Source organism: Schizophyllum commune (assembly GCF_000143185.2).
Source record: "Schizophyllum commune H4-8 unplaced genomic scaffold SCHCOscaffold_4, whole genome shotgun sequence".
Taxonomy (NCBI): domain Eukaryota; kingdom Fungi; phylum Basidiomycota; class Agaricomycetes; order Agaricales; family Schizophyllaceae; genus Schizophyllum; species Schizophyllum commune.
The window spans coordinates 1971134-1986115 of NW_026089541.1; the positions used below are offsets into that span (position 1 = coordinate 1971134).

The following is a 14982-nucleotide window of genomic DNA, read 5'->3' on the forward strand; positions in this document are numbered from 1 at the left end:
GCGTCTCCTCTTCCTCTTTTCCTCCACCATACTTTTCGGCCGTCGCGCCTTCTGTCTTTCGCTACCATCATGAAGCTCCAAGCTCTCGCCGCTCTTTTGCCTCTCCTCGTCGCCGTCAACGCAGAACAATCCCACAAACGCCATGCCGACATTGCCAAGCGCCAGTCCGCGTCCGCGTCTGCAACGGGCGCGTCGTCAGCGGCTGCCTCGGGCTCAGCGGCTGCTGCTGGCGCTACCGCTGCCCCGACCGGCAGCGCTGGTGCCGCCAGCGACGTCGGCCTGACCTCCACCCCTACTCCCACCCAGTCCGACGTTCCCGCCCTTGCCTCCATTTTCTCAGGCATGAGCAGCGGCACGACATGGGGCGCTTCCACCACTTTCGCCCCGGGCGCGACCGCCCCCGTCTCGGGCGCCCCGGCTCTCCCGTCTGCCTGTGCGTTGCCATCTCATCTCTACCATCGCCCTACTCACAGCGCACCCAGTCGTTTTCCAACAGGGCGACTGGCCCCCTCAGGACCAGGTCCCGCCTACGGACTCTGACGAGGTCAAGCAATGGCTGAAGGAGCTCGACGGATTCACCATTCCCGACATTGCCACGACCGACGGTACCTGCGCTGGCAGCCCTGATGCCGCGTCGGACGCCGAGGCACGCGGCTGGTGGACGTGTGGTGGTTACACGCGCGACACCGATATCACGTCGTGCGAAGAGAAGATGCACTGGGGTGTCTCGTTCGATGATGGTCCCGCCAGGTTCAGTGCGTACTTCTATCCATCTCGCTTGACAGGATGCTGACTTGGGTTCTACAGCTGGGTCAGTCTGAGCTCCTCGCTTAGCATACTTCCTGCTCATCCCCCTCTAGCAAGGTCCTCAAGTATCTCGACGAGAACCAGCTCCACGCGACCTTTTTCGTCGTCGGCTCGCGTGTCATCGAGCGCCCCGAGATCCTGCTCGAGGAGTATATGGCCGGTCATGATATCAGCGTGCACACCTGGTCTCACCGTGTACGGCCCCTCATCACGCGCTTCGGGAGCCCATTGCTAACGTATTCTCAGCCTCTCACTTCGCTCACGACTGAGCAAGTTGTTGCTGAGCTTGGCTGGGCCCGCCATGCCATCCAGCAGGTTCTCGGTGTGACCCCGACTACGATGCGCCCGCCTTACGGTGATATCGATGACCGTGTCCGTGCGATCTCCCTTGCCATGGGTATGGTGCCCATCATCTGGTCTCGCGGCTCAAGCGGCGAGTCCTTCGACACCAACGACTGGAAGATTGCTGGCGGTGTTGTCTCGGCGCCCGAGTCCTACCTTGCGTTCCAGCACATCTTGGGTAACGCAAGCCAGCTCGACACGGGGTAAGTGCATTCCGGGTAATAATTGCGGGCTGTTCCTAATCTTTGACTCAGTTTCATCGTCCTGTCCCACGATCTGTACGAGGAGAGTGTCGACATGAACGTCGGCTACTACCTCCCCGCGGCCCTCAACTACGACCCGCCTATGACGGTTAGCAGCTTCGCAAGCCTTTCAGGGTCCGCTTACTGACTTCTCCCCCCAGCTCGAGTCGATCTCTCAGTGTGTGGGCATCCCGGCCACGAACATGTACCTCGAATCCAACCAAAACACCACTTTCCCCTATACCAACCACACCTCCGGCACGGACGTCAACGGCGATGGCACCGTTGACAACGATACCACCGCTGCTGGGCAGTCGAACACCAAGGGCGACGGCAATGGCGCCCTTTCCGCGATGTCCGTCCCGGGCTTCGGCGCATCCGCGCTCGCCGCCGCTGGTCTCGCTGTCTTGGGCTTCCTGTAGAGTCGACCTTGGCTTTATGTGGAGTCCTTGTAGAGTTTGCAATACGAGACTTCGGATAGCGTTGCTGACTCGTGATCCGCTTCGAATACCTACCTGATTCACCCTGACTGCGGGACAGCGGACGCGAGGACGTGCGTACGGACCCGGTGTAGCTACCACTATCATCTACTACTATCGACGTTGACATAGAAGGCCCGGGCACAGCTGGGCATGGCTTACGCGGTCGTGCACGGTTTGCGGAGTGTGCTGGGAGAGCTGGTGGCCCTCTCTCTTCAGGACAGTTCTACGTACGCACTCTACATGATAACTACAGATTAATTGTGAGCGAGCACGATTTGGACTGTTCTTAGTAGTGAGGGCACCTACGATGCTTCAGTATATACGCGGAAGCTGTCCATCCTTGCGTGAAGTGCCGGCTACATAAGGATTGCGGTAGGGAAGAAGTAAGGCGTCTTCTGGGGGTAGCCGCCAGTAACAAACTTGTCGTCGTGTCCCCAGCCCGGTCGCAGCATGCTGCCAGTAAGGAAATTGTGCAGCCATTGGAAGTACCGCTGGGTCGCATTGCGAAACACGGGCAGTAGAGCGATTATCGCACTGGTGTTGTACGTGGCCGTATCTCAGCTCATTCGAGTCGTTGGATAGGATCCCCATTTATCACTTCATGGTACGGATGGCTAGCGCTTCGATTCCTGTTCATACCGATGTCGGCGATACACAGTTCGTCGTCTGATTCCCATCCTGTAGACGCCGTAGTCTCTGTTTGGTTCATGGGATGCCAGATCCTCCGTTTCGCGGCGTGTGGCAGAAGATGACCTTCATGGTCGGACTAAACTGCATATAGCTTCATAGATGGTCGGTTGATTGACGCCGGAGAAGACAAGATTCAATGACCACGCGGTCATTCCTTCTGCTGCTCCCAACCTGTCCGCGGCAATAAGGAGAAGCCACAGTCTTCGGGGACTGCTGCTTCGGTATCGTCCGCGAGAGCACCACCGCGATACGAGTGGAGAAGGGCGTGAAACAGGAGTAACAGAGCAGGAGGACGAGTGGGGAGCTCCAAAGGAGTCTGAGGTGGAGGCGACCTACTGTACAATAGATGGAGGGCGGACCTCGGCTTTCTGTACGCAGAGGAACAGAAAAAAGTTGCAAGGAATGGCGATGTAAAACAGGGAACAGACTGCGTTCAAGCGCTACAATGTTTACCTGTCATTTGTACAAGAGAGGGAGGTAGATGCAAAGACGTCGATAGGAGCTGTGCGGTCGAAGAAGAGAAGTTCTGATACGCTATACATCTCGAAGGACCCATTTGAGGCTGAAAGAACCCGGTAGGTCCAGCTGATCTGTATGTTGAGAACCCATCGTCATCCATGACGGGTAGTCAGGGCATTGACCACGCGCTAGTCAAGGGCGTCGAGAGCGTGTGGGACGGTTTGTCGGTCGCGCGTGGCGCAAGGGCAGACTTGGCGTGGTCCTAGCGTGCCAGCGTCAGGCATTCCAGGTGATCACCATCGAGACTTGCGCGCGTATATGAGACAGGATCACAGGAGCAGAGTTGGCCGTGGGCAGTGTTCTATGAGATGGAGAGCCCTGTCAGTTGCTGAGTTTGCTGCTCGAGGTTGTCTTGAACCTCCAGTTGATTCCGATGGACCGCGAAAAGCAACCATGATACACGTGATCGTCCGAGATACCCGCTGGGAGTTGAACTTGACTCCAAGGCCATGACGCTATCATGCAGGGCCCCAAGGGGAGCATAGAGACGTGTCTTCCTGGGATGGCGACCATTCGGTTTCCACGAGCGTGGCTTTCAGTGCGACTTTGAGGAGAGCGAAGCAAGCATGCGCATTCGAGGCGTCCTGCCGCGCATGATTTCCAGAGCAAGGGAAGGTCGTTTAGCATTTGATCTAGCTCAGAGAGTAGTCGATGACATAGTCCATGCCGGGTATCGAGGGAATGACTGAGCGGGGACGACTAGCTGGTGACGCGTGCGCAATCGATGAGAGGGATTGGCGCAGCGTCGAGACCCATGCCGGGAGCGAGTCCGAGAAACGCCGGAGTGCAAGAAAGGGAGCGATAAGATGGTGGCTGGAGAGAAGAGCAAGGCAGCAACGCGGCTGCAACTGACCGGAACGCGGACTGGAAGGTTCTCGGGATGACGGTTCGAGACGAAGAGCAGGTGCAGAACGGGCAAACGAACGGACGGCATCAGGCGCGCATTCGGCCGATCACGCTCACCAAATACCACCATCTCCTCCTCGACCCCGCCGGCCACGACCTCCCGCGTCGCCGCGCCCTGCCCTCGACGACACACTCAACGACGAGCAGAGCGTACCATACAGCGACCACCCGCTTCCCGCGTTCTCACCGCCGCTGCCGACGATGATGAACAAGCCTGCAGCACCGATGGGCCCGCGCCAACCGCCAGACCGCAGCCGTGCCTATGAGAGCATCTTTGGCCGTCCTAGTGCGGTGCACCACCAGCCCTCGCCGCCTCCTCCGCCTCCGACACAATCAAGTGCGGCGAGCATGTATCGCCAGCCGGCGTACGGTAGCTACTACCACGGCCACGCTCCGTCGCCATACCTCCAACCGTCCCCAGGCCCGCCGCCGCCTGGGCCCAACGCGTACGCGAGAGCGCGATCGGTATCCGGCCATCCCGGAGTCATCGCACCGCGGTCACCAGAACGGATGCCTGCGGGCGACCCTGCCTATCCGGGCCTCACGCCTGCGCAGGCGTACCAGGCGCAGATCTACAAGAGCACGCCCTCGCTCCCCCCGCCCCAGCTCCCGCCGCTACCCTCGCAGTCCGTGCCGCCTCAGCTTCCCCCACTCCCGTCGCTCAACGACTCAGACGATCGCGCGAGTGTGGCGAGCGACCCCAGCGAGCTGCCCTGGCGACTGCATGTCGATACCGCCGCAGCCCAAGCGGCCAATCCTCCATCTTCCGTTCGCTCCTCTCTCGTCTCAGCCTCCCCCTCGGGGTCCGAGACGATGCTCAACGACGCGTCTGGCTCGTCATCGCGCCGGTCGTCCGACTCCACGCGGACAATGCCGCGCCTCAATGGCCCTCGGCGCGAGCGTAACGCCCAAGACCGATCCATGTCCATGTCCGCCGCCTCTAACAACATGCGTTCCGTCTTTGAGACCATCCACGCCAACACCGCCACCGCCGCTGCCGCGACGAAGCGACCCAAATCGCCCAATCACAAGCGGAAGACGCCCATCGTGTATCCCGCGCTGCTCTCGCGTGTGGCGGAGGCGTTCCGCGACCGCATCCAACTGTCAGACCGCGTTAAGGACGGCCTCACATACAAGAACGCGTTCGATGGGCGAGAAGCTGTTGACAAGATCGCGTACATCATCAAGACTACCGATCGCACGCTCGCGCTGCTCCTTGGTCGTGCGCTTGACGCGCAAAAATTCTTCCACGATGTCACTTACGACCATCGACTGCGCGACTCGCCCAATGAGCTCTACCAGTTCCGTACGACCCTTCCCAGTCCATTCGTGTCCGGTGAGACGGTGCAACCGCCACCACAACCGGAGGAAGAGGAGGCGGACGAGTCACCCTTGCCATCAGGTGTCTTCACCCTGCTCACGGACTGCTATAGTCCAACTTGCTCGCGTGATGCACTATGTTACTCCATCGTCTGCCCTCGACGACTGGAACAGCAAGCGCGGTTGAGCAAGCAGCAACAGCATCAGCAGCAACATCCATCCTCCGAGGCTCTACACTTGAAGATCGACAAGGCGAAGGAGATGGACGACGAAGCTGAGAAGCAGGACCGCGACGAGGCAGATGCTCTCGGCGAGGCCACTTTGTGGATACATACCGTACCCAAGGAGATCGTTGACTCCGTATCCGACAAGGAGAAGAAGCGACAAGAGGCCATCAATGAGGTCATCTATACCGAGCGGGACTTCGTGCGCGACATGGAGTACTTGCGGGATGTGCGTGCCAAAATCCTCTCACCCCCCTCTTTACTAACTACGCCTTGCAGTTCTGGATCAAGCGTCTACAAGACTCGGACGTCATCCCCATCGAGCGACGGACGCAGTTCCTCGAGCAGGTCTTCTGGAACGTCTTCGACATCATCGCCGTCAACACGCGCCTGCGCGACGCGCTCACGAAGCGGCAAAAGTCGTACGCCGTCGTCGAGAAGATATCCGACATCTTCCTCGACGCCGTGCCGCACTTCACACCGTTCATCTCGTATGGCGCGCACCAGATGTATGGGAAGTACGAGTTTGAGAAGGAGAAGAGCTCGAACCCGGCATTCGCGCAGTTCGTGGAGACGACGGAGCGATTGCCCGAGTCGCGCAAGCTCGAGTTGAATGCGTACTTGACGAAGCCGACGACGCGTCTTGCGAGGTACCCATTGCTTCTCGGTGCGGTGCTTAAGCATACGCCACCGGACTCGCCGGACGCGGAGGGTTTGCCGAAGGTCATTGAGATGGTTCGCGAGTTCCTCAAGCGCGTCAACGAGGAGAGCGGGAAGACGGAGAACCGGTTCAACCTGATTCAGCTCGACCAGCAACTCATCTGGAAGCAGGGTGACGAGGTGAACTTGCGACTACGTGACGAGGGGCGTGAGCTGGTGTACAAGGGCACCCTGGCGCGGCGTGGCGGTGAGAGCGGCGACCTTGTGGTTTGGTTGTTCGACCACGCGGTCTTGTTCGCGAAGTCCAGCAAGGCGAAGGGTCATGGTGAGATGTTCAAAGTCTATCGAAGAGTGCGTAACGCCCGTCCTGTTTGTTGGTCCCTCTAACTGATCCATCCGCAGCCAATACCTTTGGAGCTTTTGGCCATTGCGGCGTCTGCGGATGACATGTCGGGTGGCAGGAAGAAAGGCTTGACGCGGCGCGGGTCGTTTGGCTCAATGAGCACGGCCGGCAACCCATTGTCCCTTACTCCCGCCTCCACCCTTGGCCACTCCGCCACCAATCTCGCTTTGGACGCGTCCCCGGACGGTGACTCACCAGCAACCACTGAAGGCAACTCCGCCATCACCCACAAGTCGTCCGTCCTGCCATTCTCTGGAGCTTCAGACAAGGACAAAGCCGCCTACTGGATCTCTTTCACCCACCTCGGCCGCAAGGCGTACAATCTCACCCTCTACGCTCCCTCGCCCGTCGCCCAGAAGAAGTGGGTCGAGGCGATCCTCAAGCAGCAAGCCGTCATGCGCGACCGCAGCCGGTTCTTTGAGATGCACATCATCAGCGAGGGCTTTTTCTCCAGTGGACGGGTGGACCCTCTGCCGCACTCGGGGCCGGCGCACCTGACGAGGCCGAGCCAGTCGCGCTCGAATGGTGTGAGTGCGACGGCGGCGAGGATGGGCCCGAGTGGCGCGGGATGGGGCGGCGGGCGCGTCAATTGCGCTGCGCCGTTTGCGGGCGGCAGGAGGATCGTGTACGGGACGGACGACGGTGTATATATGAGCGACCTGCGCGAGCCGGGGAGGGAGCCGCAGAAGGTCGTTGCGCTGCTCGACGTCAGCCAGGTAGACGTCCTTGAGGACTACCAGTTGCTGATCGTGCTGTCGGGTGGGTGTCTCATCATTCTCACCGTCGCACGGGCTAACATAGTCTCGCAGAGCGGCAAGTTATCACATTCCCTTTGGATGCATTGGACCCCATAGACCCAATGGCGCCTTTGAAGCGGGCGAAGCGCATTTCGTCGCACACGTCCTTCTTCAAGGCTGGCTTCTGCTTGGGGCGAGTGCTGGTGTGCATCGTGAAGAGCTCGCAGCTCTCCAGTACGTTCAAGACCCTGGAACCCATCGACCAGAACGTTCGCGGACGGGCAAAGCCGACCTTCCGCAAGCTTCTGCAGGGCGGCAACGACACGCTGAAGCTATTCAGGGTATGCCTGCTACGCACGTCCATGCATGACGCCTTCGCTGACGCGTATTCCAGGAGTTCTACATTCCCGTTGAGTCGACCTCGATTCATTACCTGAAGACGAAGATGTGTGTTGGATGCTCCCGAGGGTTCGAGATCGTCGATCTGGAGACGCTCGATACGCAAGGGCTCCTTGACCCGAACGACGAGAGTCTTGAGTTCGTCCACAGCAAGACGAACCTGCGACCCATGGCGATCTACAGAATACAGAACGAGTTCTTGCTCTGCTACGATGGTGAGTGAGGGTGTAGTGTATTATGGATCCTTCGCTTACGATGTCCAACAGAATTTGCCTTCTACGTGAACAAGACTGGCAGGAGATCTCGCAAGGACTTCATGGTGTACTGGGAAGGCAATCCTACAGGGTTTGGTACGTCGAATTCCTGCTGATCATCCAGTGCAGCGAGCTAACTGTTTGCTTAGCTCTTCACGAACCATATGTTCTCGCCTTCGAACCCAGTTTTGTTGAGATCCGACATATCGAGACCGGCCACATGTCCCAGGTCATCCAGGGCAACAACCTCCGCCTCCTCTTCGCCGACACCCCTCCCTCTGTGCAGAACGGCGGCAGCATGTACTATAACTCCAACCCATACCAGCCGCCGGCGCACACCGGCTACGACTACAACCCGTATGCCAACCCTGGATACGGCTACCCGCAACGACCACCACAGCAGCCGTATATGCAGCAGTTCCCTACGCCCAATCCGTATATGCGGAACGTCCAGGGCGTCGGCCGGGACGAGATCATCCTCGTCTCAGACGACAAGGTGCTTACCCTCCGACCCACCATGCCGCCGCCCGGGCAGCAGCAGTTCGTGTCGGACACCGCGTCGGTGCGGTCCATGCCGAGGTAGTATGTAGCTGTCGCGCACGCGTGCTCTCCGCTGTCTTGTTTTCGTCGGCGATCCCCAACCTCTGTACATGATGACTGATCTCTTCCCCTATCGTCTCTCATTCTCTTCCCGCATCGCACTACCTAACTTATCACCTTTCTCTTCCTGCGAGGGCGCCGCCGGCGTCTCTTGCCTGCACGATCTGATTTATGTCCGCGTGCTACTCACGACCTCGCCCCACTAGTCCCTGTTCTCTTTATCTTCGTTCTTGCATAGTACGTACTAAGTAGCATAGTATCTCTCATTGTTGTGATATATACTCAATGATTTTTCGGGGGAGACTACCTCATAGGCTTGATCATCTACTTCGAGGTTCGTGGAAGCTGTGAAGGGCAGGGCAGCAGTGGACAGGTGGTTCAGGGACGCAGAAGTTGACCATGGTCTTCGGTGAGCGGGTCTTGCATATAGTTGCACAGTATGGTCTCGAGAGGTGCTCACAGAACCATGATCATCCCCTCGGCTGTGAAAGACATACTGCAGCCTTGACATGGAAGACCACTAGCATGGTGATAGTAAATATGAATCCGGCTTGCGTAGGCAGATCGTCCGAGCACTGGTACGACTATGGTCCTTCTGTGGCCGTGATCTGGCGCGGAGATCTAGAGCTGAGCAACTCCTACATTATCAAACTTTGGTAACTCTTTATAGAGTTACTACAGTATGAACATGTAAGAGCAAAAAAGAACTATCTACTGCTCATTGTATTCTTGAGGCACACGCTTGATCACACGATCCACACCCCAGATCCCCTTGGTCGACATGGATCTATGTCTCATGCCGGCCGTTCACCAGCCCTCGTAGGCGTGGTCCTCTTGATAGTCGGGGGTACCGGGGCGGGCAACAGGTTCAAGGGTACGCAGAAGGTCATTGACTGAATTTTGGAGTATAATTTGAGCTCGAGGGTTGCGGCATTTGCCGAGAAGGAAGAGATAGTTTCAACAGATGCAGATCCGAGTCTTTACTCGTTAGAGGTGTCCATGTTGCTCATTAGAGCCATCTCGCAGTCGAGAATGTGTACACAAAGGATTTGCTCGAGGGCAGGAAAGCTGCGCCCAAGTTCCTCTGAAAACACGTGACATGTATCAGCCGCACCTATGTATTACAAGCACCACATAGCGGCGAAGTCGCGACTAGTGCTTCCCCGTGCGCCCTTCGTGTCGGCAAACATCCTTCATCAAGTTCTGACTAGTTCAAGAACTGTACGAGCTCCGAAATACGTTCGCTGTGAGCAACACGTAGAGTCAAGCATAAAGTACAGTCATCTAGTTAGGGAATATATCCGGAAGTAATCAGGGCGATGTGATTTCCTGCCAATCGTGAAGCTGCGTATCAAGCGCCCAAACGGAACTTTCGGAAAGCTGGACGATGCGCAAGGACTCGCAAGGAATACTCCAGCGACAGGCAAGCTCCTTTGTGTTAGACTTGAGCGCCAGCTCGGACGCTGTCCGCCCAAGCTCCGACATGGCCATGTAAATCCTCAGCGTGTGCAATTGACGGAAGCGCACAAGATGCGCATCCCCCATATTGTTAAGGTACTGCTGGAGGAATGTCAGTGACGATGGCACTATGAGTAGGATAATCTAACATACCGCGGAGGGCCTGCCGTCATGATTCAGGTAGGTGATATGCAATGTACGCAGTCGCGGCACGCAATCCGCCAGCGTGGGCAGAAGCTGTACGTCCCACTTGTCCACTTTTGCAGACAAGAGTTGGATGGTACGCGGAAGCGCATGTACGAACTCCAAAAGGGCCTCGCTGTCAACGCTCCGGATGTCGGACAAGACAAGCTCATCCAGCACGGGCGCCGAAATTGCACGCGCAAGGGACATTGGTCCCTCGAAGCGTTCCAGCGCTGGTAAATCCACCGTACTCATCTGCGAGTCGCGCGCGGGCGACGCGATCTCCAGCGATCGAAGACCTGGGCAATACGCGAGAAAGCGCGGAAAATTGGTGAGAACCAAGGGCCCGCTGCTGTTCGCGCTGTCCCAAAGGAAGCCAACGTGTAGGTGCCGAAGGCTGGGGTAAGAGGCTTTCTGCCCAAGGATCCTTATAAAGGACTCCTTCCACCCAGTTGTAAGGGAGGCGAGGTTGTGCGCTGTCGCCATGAAGAGTGGGTGGACGAGGGGGTCGTGGATGGTGAAGACGGTCGCTTCCTGCGCCCGCGAGCCGCGACGTAGTAGCGTGCGATCTATGGTGAGCGACTCGATAGGTAAGTTGAGGAAGCGTGTCGGGAAGGCACTCGCGAGCGCGAAGGGGAGCGTGCACTTGACGAAGTCGAGCGTCTGTAGCTCATGAAGAGTGGCGATGGTCGAGTACACCTCTCTCGGCAGATGTGCATTCTGCAGTGACAAGTGATTGAGCCGGGGGAGGTGGATGACGTCGGTAAGTATTTTCCTGTACAAAGGAAGTGAGGCGTGGTCTGTACGGTCGATGGTGACGCCGAAGTTGTGCATGAGGTGCGCAAAGCCCTGCTGCGGTATTCTGTCGTCCAAAGGTACGAACGAGCCATCCAGCCCAACGACTCGGGTTCTCGCCAAAGGCAGCCACTCGTGCACCGCAACTTGGTGCGGATCGACGAGATGGACGCTCAAAACCAGCGACCGTGGGGCCTGTAGGGGAATCCCCCTACTGAGCAGTTCCCCGGGCGCGTCCAATATCTTCTGGGGCTGGCTCCAGCGCAGGTTTCTGTAGAAAACCCCTTTTCCGACGAGGTGGAAGCCCTTGCAAACGAGCAGGATTTCCAGCAGGCCTTCCCGGTCCGCCTCTCGGAAGATGTTCTCCCAGATCTCTACGGGTACCGCAGAGACCCAAGGATCCGAGGAATTGACCAGGGTCGTCGACGGGGAATACGCCGACGCCATACCGACGGAGACGAGCGCACGAAGAGGGGTGAGTTGGACCGGAAGTAATCTAAATTCTGATTCAACCTCGCATGTGGGTCCAATCATTACATCACGTGAAGTGGACCTACAACTCCCGATTAGGACGCGTTCGCCCGCGCGACCATCTCCTCCAGGGATACAGCCTTGTACACCTCCTTCTCGCCACCCGTGCCCTGCGCGGCGGCCCACACCGCGTCGTCCAGTATATACACCAGTATCCCACCTTTGTTGTCTGCTGTGCGGCTGACGCGGAATAGCGGCAGCCGCGACAGCTCATGCGCCTTGCCGGATGGGATGAAGAGCAGGTTGTGCGATGCTGCGTATTCCTCCACGATGGAGCGGAAGGTGACTTCCTGCGTCCTCGCCGAGGGACGCGCCGCAGTGGCCACAGGCTTCGTCCTCTTGGCCGCAGCGGCAGCCGCTGCCTGCTCCGCGCGGAAGTCGGGCTTGCGCAGCTTCGCCGGCGCATCCGGACCCAGCTCGATCGCGTCGTTCATCAGCTGCAGCCCGCGCGTGAAGCCCTTCTGCACACCGTCCAGGTTCTGCACGTCCTCCGGGAGCGCACCCTTCCAGAAGCGGTACCACTGCGTGACCTCCTCGTAGTTGACGCGCGGCTGCACGAGCCAGATGTGCAGGATGTCCAGCCACTTGGGGAAGAACTCGGTCTCAAGGAGCTGCGCGAAGACGGAGCCGCGGACGAGGGGCGCCCACGCGAGCACGCGCTGCAGCGGGTCCATCTGCTGCTCGCGCGGGTTGATGCGGAAGTCGTCGCGGAGGGAGGCGCCGAGCTTGGGGACGACGTACTTGAGAAGCATGAGGTCCCACTCGCCGCTGTCGAAGACCTCGCGCCAGGCGGAGAGACCTTGCGGCATGTCTTCGCCCACGGTCCAGCCACGAAGCATGTTCTTGACCTTCCGACGTGCATCGTCCAGCAAATCCTCCATGCGAAGGCCAACATGTGGAAGCCATGGGAAGACGATGGTCTGCAACGACACCTTGTCCTTCTTGTGATTATACTCTGCAACGGCCTTGCGGACTTTCGGCAGGATGAGCTGGTCGAGAAAGTTATCGCGGATGAAGGGAGGAAGGAAGGACGACCAAGTTTCGTAGAGCTTCACCGCAGGCTGTGGACCATGAGGAGACCAGCTGTTGTTGATCGCCGAGCGGACCTTCGGTAGCCACACATTCCAGAGGAGACTCTCGAAAGGCGTCATAGGCTTCTCGCTGTTGACATCGTCAGCGCATGTTCATTGCCTCGCAAAAGGGAACTCACATCACAACTGGTGTCGTGGGTATCACCCGCGACCCAAACGACTCAAGCTGCCTGTCCGGCGGCTTCTCACTCTCCGCATTGACGCGCAACACGCGCCTCCACTTCCGGAAAGTGCTGATGAATGCAGTAGGCTCTTCCAACGGATCCCAAGCGGTTACCAACCGCCGGAACAGCGGTGCAATGGCAGCCACGACCACCTCATCCAACCGATACTTGTCGAAGTCCGTAGGGAACTGTTCGGTCAGCTTGTCGAACAGAGGGTCGAAGGCATCAAGGGAGACGTCATAACTTGACGAGACCTCCTTAGACTTTGTGCCTATCTCATTTGCGACTATTTGCACGCGTTGGAGGGCGGCGATGACTGGGAGAGTAATTAGCGAGAGAATGATGAGACAGTATGCAAGCTGCACGCACGATCTGCCTCCACTTCTACCTTCTTGCGTAGGCGGCTGTCCTCTACGGCGTTATACTGCTTGCGCTGCTCGAGGGACTTGGCTTCGCGCGCGAGCCCGTCAAGATCGCTCTTGCATGATTCCGCGATGAGTCGTATGTTGTGCCGTACTTCGGGGATGCGCGTCAAGTCATTCGTGATATTCCATGAGTTGATAGCGACGTCTGCGAGGGAGGAGACTTCTCTAGGCTGCGAAGTATGAGCAAAGATGTACAGTGTGCGTGGTTGTCACCACTTACCACAGCACCAGTGGCGTCAATGATCTGACCCACGCCCGCCGCGACAGGCGTTTCTTCGCCAGCCTCAGCAAGGATCTGCTCGTAGGTCTTGTGCTCGACCTTCGTCTTGACCTTCTTCGGCTTCTTCCATGCGTCGGCGCGTCGCTCGCGCTGCTCACGCTGAGCCATCGCTGCCTTCTTCGCCTTCGGGTCCTGCTCATCATCGCTGACATCCTCCCCACGCCGCCGTGCCTCGCGCTTCGCCTGCTCAGTCCGCTCGCGGAAGCCCTTGAACGCGATACCCATTTGCTTCGGGCGCATCTTCGTCTCGATGGGCGTGACAATGCCTTCGCCTGTCGTACCCAGGCCCGTGCCCATCTCCCAACCCATCTTCTGCAGGAGGCGCGCGCCGAATGTGTCGGAGAGGTTGCTGAAGTGCGCTCGCTCCTGCGCGCTGAGAGCGGGCTTCTTGGGGGCGGAGGATGAGGACAGGAAGGAGCGGCGCGCGCCGCCACCGAAGGCGGAGGGGACATCATCGGGAGGGGCGGGTGTGGAGGTGCCAGAGGAGGGGGGATTGGAGGCTTCGGAGTCTGGTTGGGTGCTCATTTTTAGGCCGAAGCGTGCGCCTATCCCGCCCCTGCTGCCCAGTCCCGCGCCAGAGCCCAGTCCTGCGCCAGGTCCAATGCCTCCTCCTGAGCCAAGGCCACCACGAGAACCGATCCCGCCTCGTGCGCCGATCCCTCCTCCCCCGCCAGCACCGATCCCCCCACGGCCCATTGTCGGTCGTGGTGCGCTTTCCTCCTCTTCTTCTTCCTCCCGCACCCTCGGAGACGCGCGCCTGGAAGTCGAGGATTCAGAGTCATCGGACGCAGCGCCGTTGTCGTCGTCCTCACCCTCGTCCATGCGCACGTCCCCATCCTCGTCCGCGTGCATGTCGCGATCGAGGTCGACCTTCTTGTCCCCGGAGACAAACGCGGGTGCCTTTGTCCAGTCGCGCCGCTTGCTGGTAGAGGCAGCAGGCTGCTCATCGTCAGAGTCAAAGTCTTGGCGTCTGCGCTTGCGCTTGTGCGGGTTGCGGAAGAGCTCTCGCTCGGCGCGTACGTCGGGGTTCTCGTTTCCGTCAAAGTCGTCTAGGTCGTCATCATCGTCGTTTGAGGAGTCAGACACGTCGTCCTCGAGGAGTCTGCGACGGCGTGCCATGGTGTTGGCGGGGTAGGACAATTGGTGGCGGCGCAAGGCGCCCATTCTCTCATCACATCGGACGTTGCCGAGCTCTCACACGTGGTCACGTTCAATCCTCGCCCAGGTTTCTCTCTCTCCAGCCTACAAGTACATCGCCTTGAGGTCTTACGCGGCAGAAGTGCTCATGGCTATTAGAATTTGAGATATTTGCATGCTCCACCCTGCCACGGTCTTCAGTATAGTAACGAGTTGCTTAGTACTTGAGTGTGTGCACTTGAATGTAATTGGCAAGTGAATCAATGCTGGCTGCTATACGGGGCTTTGCGAGCCAGTATCAACTGTTGTTCACTTTGTACTTCGTACGTCGAC

General features: G+C 58.6%; 4 protein-coding genes across 4 annotated transcripts; 2 read left to right on the forward strand and 2 right to left on the reverse strand.

The window, feature by feature from the left end:
- On the forward strand, positions 1 to 2312 carry SCHCODRAFT_02618997 (carbohydrate esterase family 4 protein). Its single transcript, XM_003032739.2, has 6 exons — positions 1 to 433; positions 483 to 759; positions 861 to 1002; positions 1054 to 1352; positions 1404 to 1500; positions 1553 to 2312. Exons 1-6 carry the CDS (start codon positions 70 to 72, stop codon positions 1811 to 1813), a joined length of 1440 nt encoding a protein of 479 aa, XP_003032785.1. The 5' UTR covers positions 1 to 69; the 3' UTR covers positions 1814 to 2312.
- A 2329-nt stretch (positions 2313 to 4641) lies between these two features.
- Positions 4642 to 8890, forward strand: SCHCODRAFT_01121744 (CNH-domain-containing protein). Its single transcript, XM_050341056.1, has 7 exons — positions 4642 to 5761; positions 5812 to 6543; positions 6595 to 7354; positions 7405 to 7673; positions 7727 to 7946; positions 7998 to 8081; positions 8135 to 8890. The coding sequence occupies exons 1-7, from the start codon at positions 4802 to 4804 to the stop codon at positions 8566 to 8568; spliced, it is 3459 nt and encodes a 1152-aa protein (XP_050201155.1). The 5' UTR covers positions 4642 to 4801; the 3' UTR covers positions 8569 to 8890.
- A 1006-nt stretch (positions 8891 to 9896) lies between these two features.
- On the reverse strand, positions 9897 to 11555 carry SCHCODRAFT_02497764 (uncharacterized protein; the record flags this gene model as incomplete). Its single annotated transcript, XM_003033313.2, has 2 exons — positions 9897 to 10145; positions 10197 to 11555. 2 exons carry the CDS (start codon positions 11553 to 11555, stop codon positions 9897 to 9899), a joined length of 1608 nt encoding a protein of 535 aa, XP_003033359.1.
- SCHCODRAFT_02572694 (TFP11-domain-containing protein) lies at positions 11484 to 14645 on the reverse strand. The gene is made up of 4 exons (XM_050343854.1): positions 13453 to 14645; positions 13177 to 13402; positions 12763 to 13123; positions 11484 to 12713 (listed from the first exon to the last, which is right to left on the reverse strand). Exons 1-4 carry the CDS (start codon positions 14629 to 14631, stop codon positions 11588 to 11590), a joined length of 2892 nt encoding a protein of 963 aa, XP_050201156.1. The 5' UTR covers positions 14632 to 14645; the 3' UTR covers positions 11484 to 11587.
- Between the last annotated feature and the right edge of the window lie 337 nt (positions 14646 to 14982).

Bases quoted from the DNA above. Each gene is read 5' to 3' on its own strand.
- SCHCODRAFT_02618997 (XM_003032739.2), top strand. From the start codon at position 70: ATGAAGCTCCAAGCTCTCGCCGCTCTTTTGCCTCTCCTCGTCGCCGTC. The intron at 1,353-1,403 runs GTAAGTGCATTC...TCTTTGACTCAG, and splicing joins GCAAGCCAGCTCGACACGGG to TTTCATCGTCCTGTCCCACG. The intron at 1,501-1,552 runs GTTAGCAGCTTC...TTCTCCCCCCAG, and splicing joins ACTACGACCCGCCTATGACG to CTCGAGTCGATCTCTCAGTG.
- SCHCODRAFT_01121744 (XM_050341056.1), top strand. From the start codon at position 4,802: ATGCTCAACGACGCGTCTGGCTCGTCATCGCGCCGGTCGTCCGACTCC. The intron at 6,544-6,594 runs GTGCGTAACGCC...ATCCATCCGCAG, and splicing joins TGTTCAAAGTCTATCGAAGA to CCAATACCTTTGGAGCTTTT. The intron at 8,082-8,134 runs GTACGTCGAATT...CTGTTTGCTTAG, and splicing joins AGGCAATCCTACAGGGTTTG to CTCTTCACGAACCATATGTT.
- SCHCODRAFT_02572694 (XM_050343854.1), bottom strand. From the start codon at position 14,631: ATGGCACGCCGTCGCAGACTCCTCGAGGACGACGTGTCTGACTCCTCA. The intron at 13,124-13,176 runs GTGCGTGCAGCT...TTACTCTCCCAG, and splicing joins GGTAGAAGTGGAGGCAGATC to TCATCGCCGCCCTCCAACGC. The intron at 12,714-12,762 runs GTGAGTTCCCTT...CGATGTCAACAG, and splicing joins CCCACGACACCAGTTGTGAT to CGAGAAGCCTATGACGCCTT.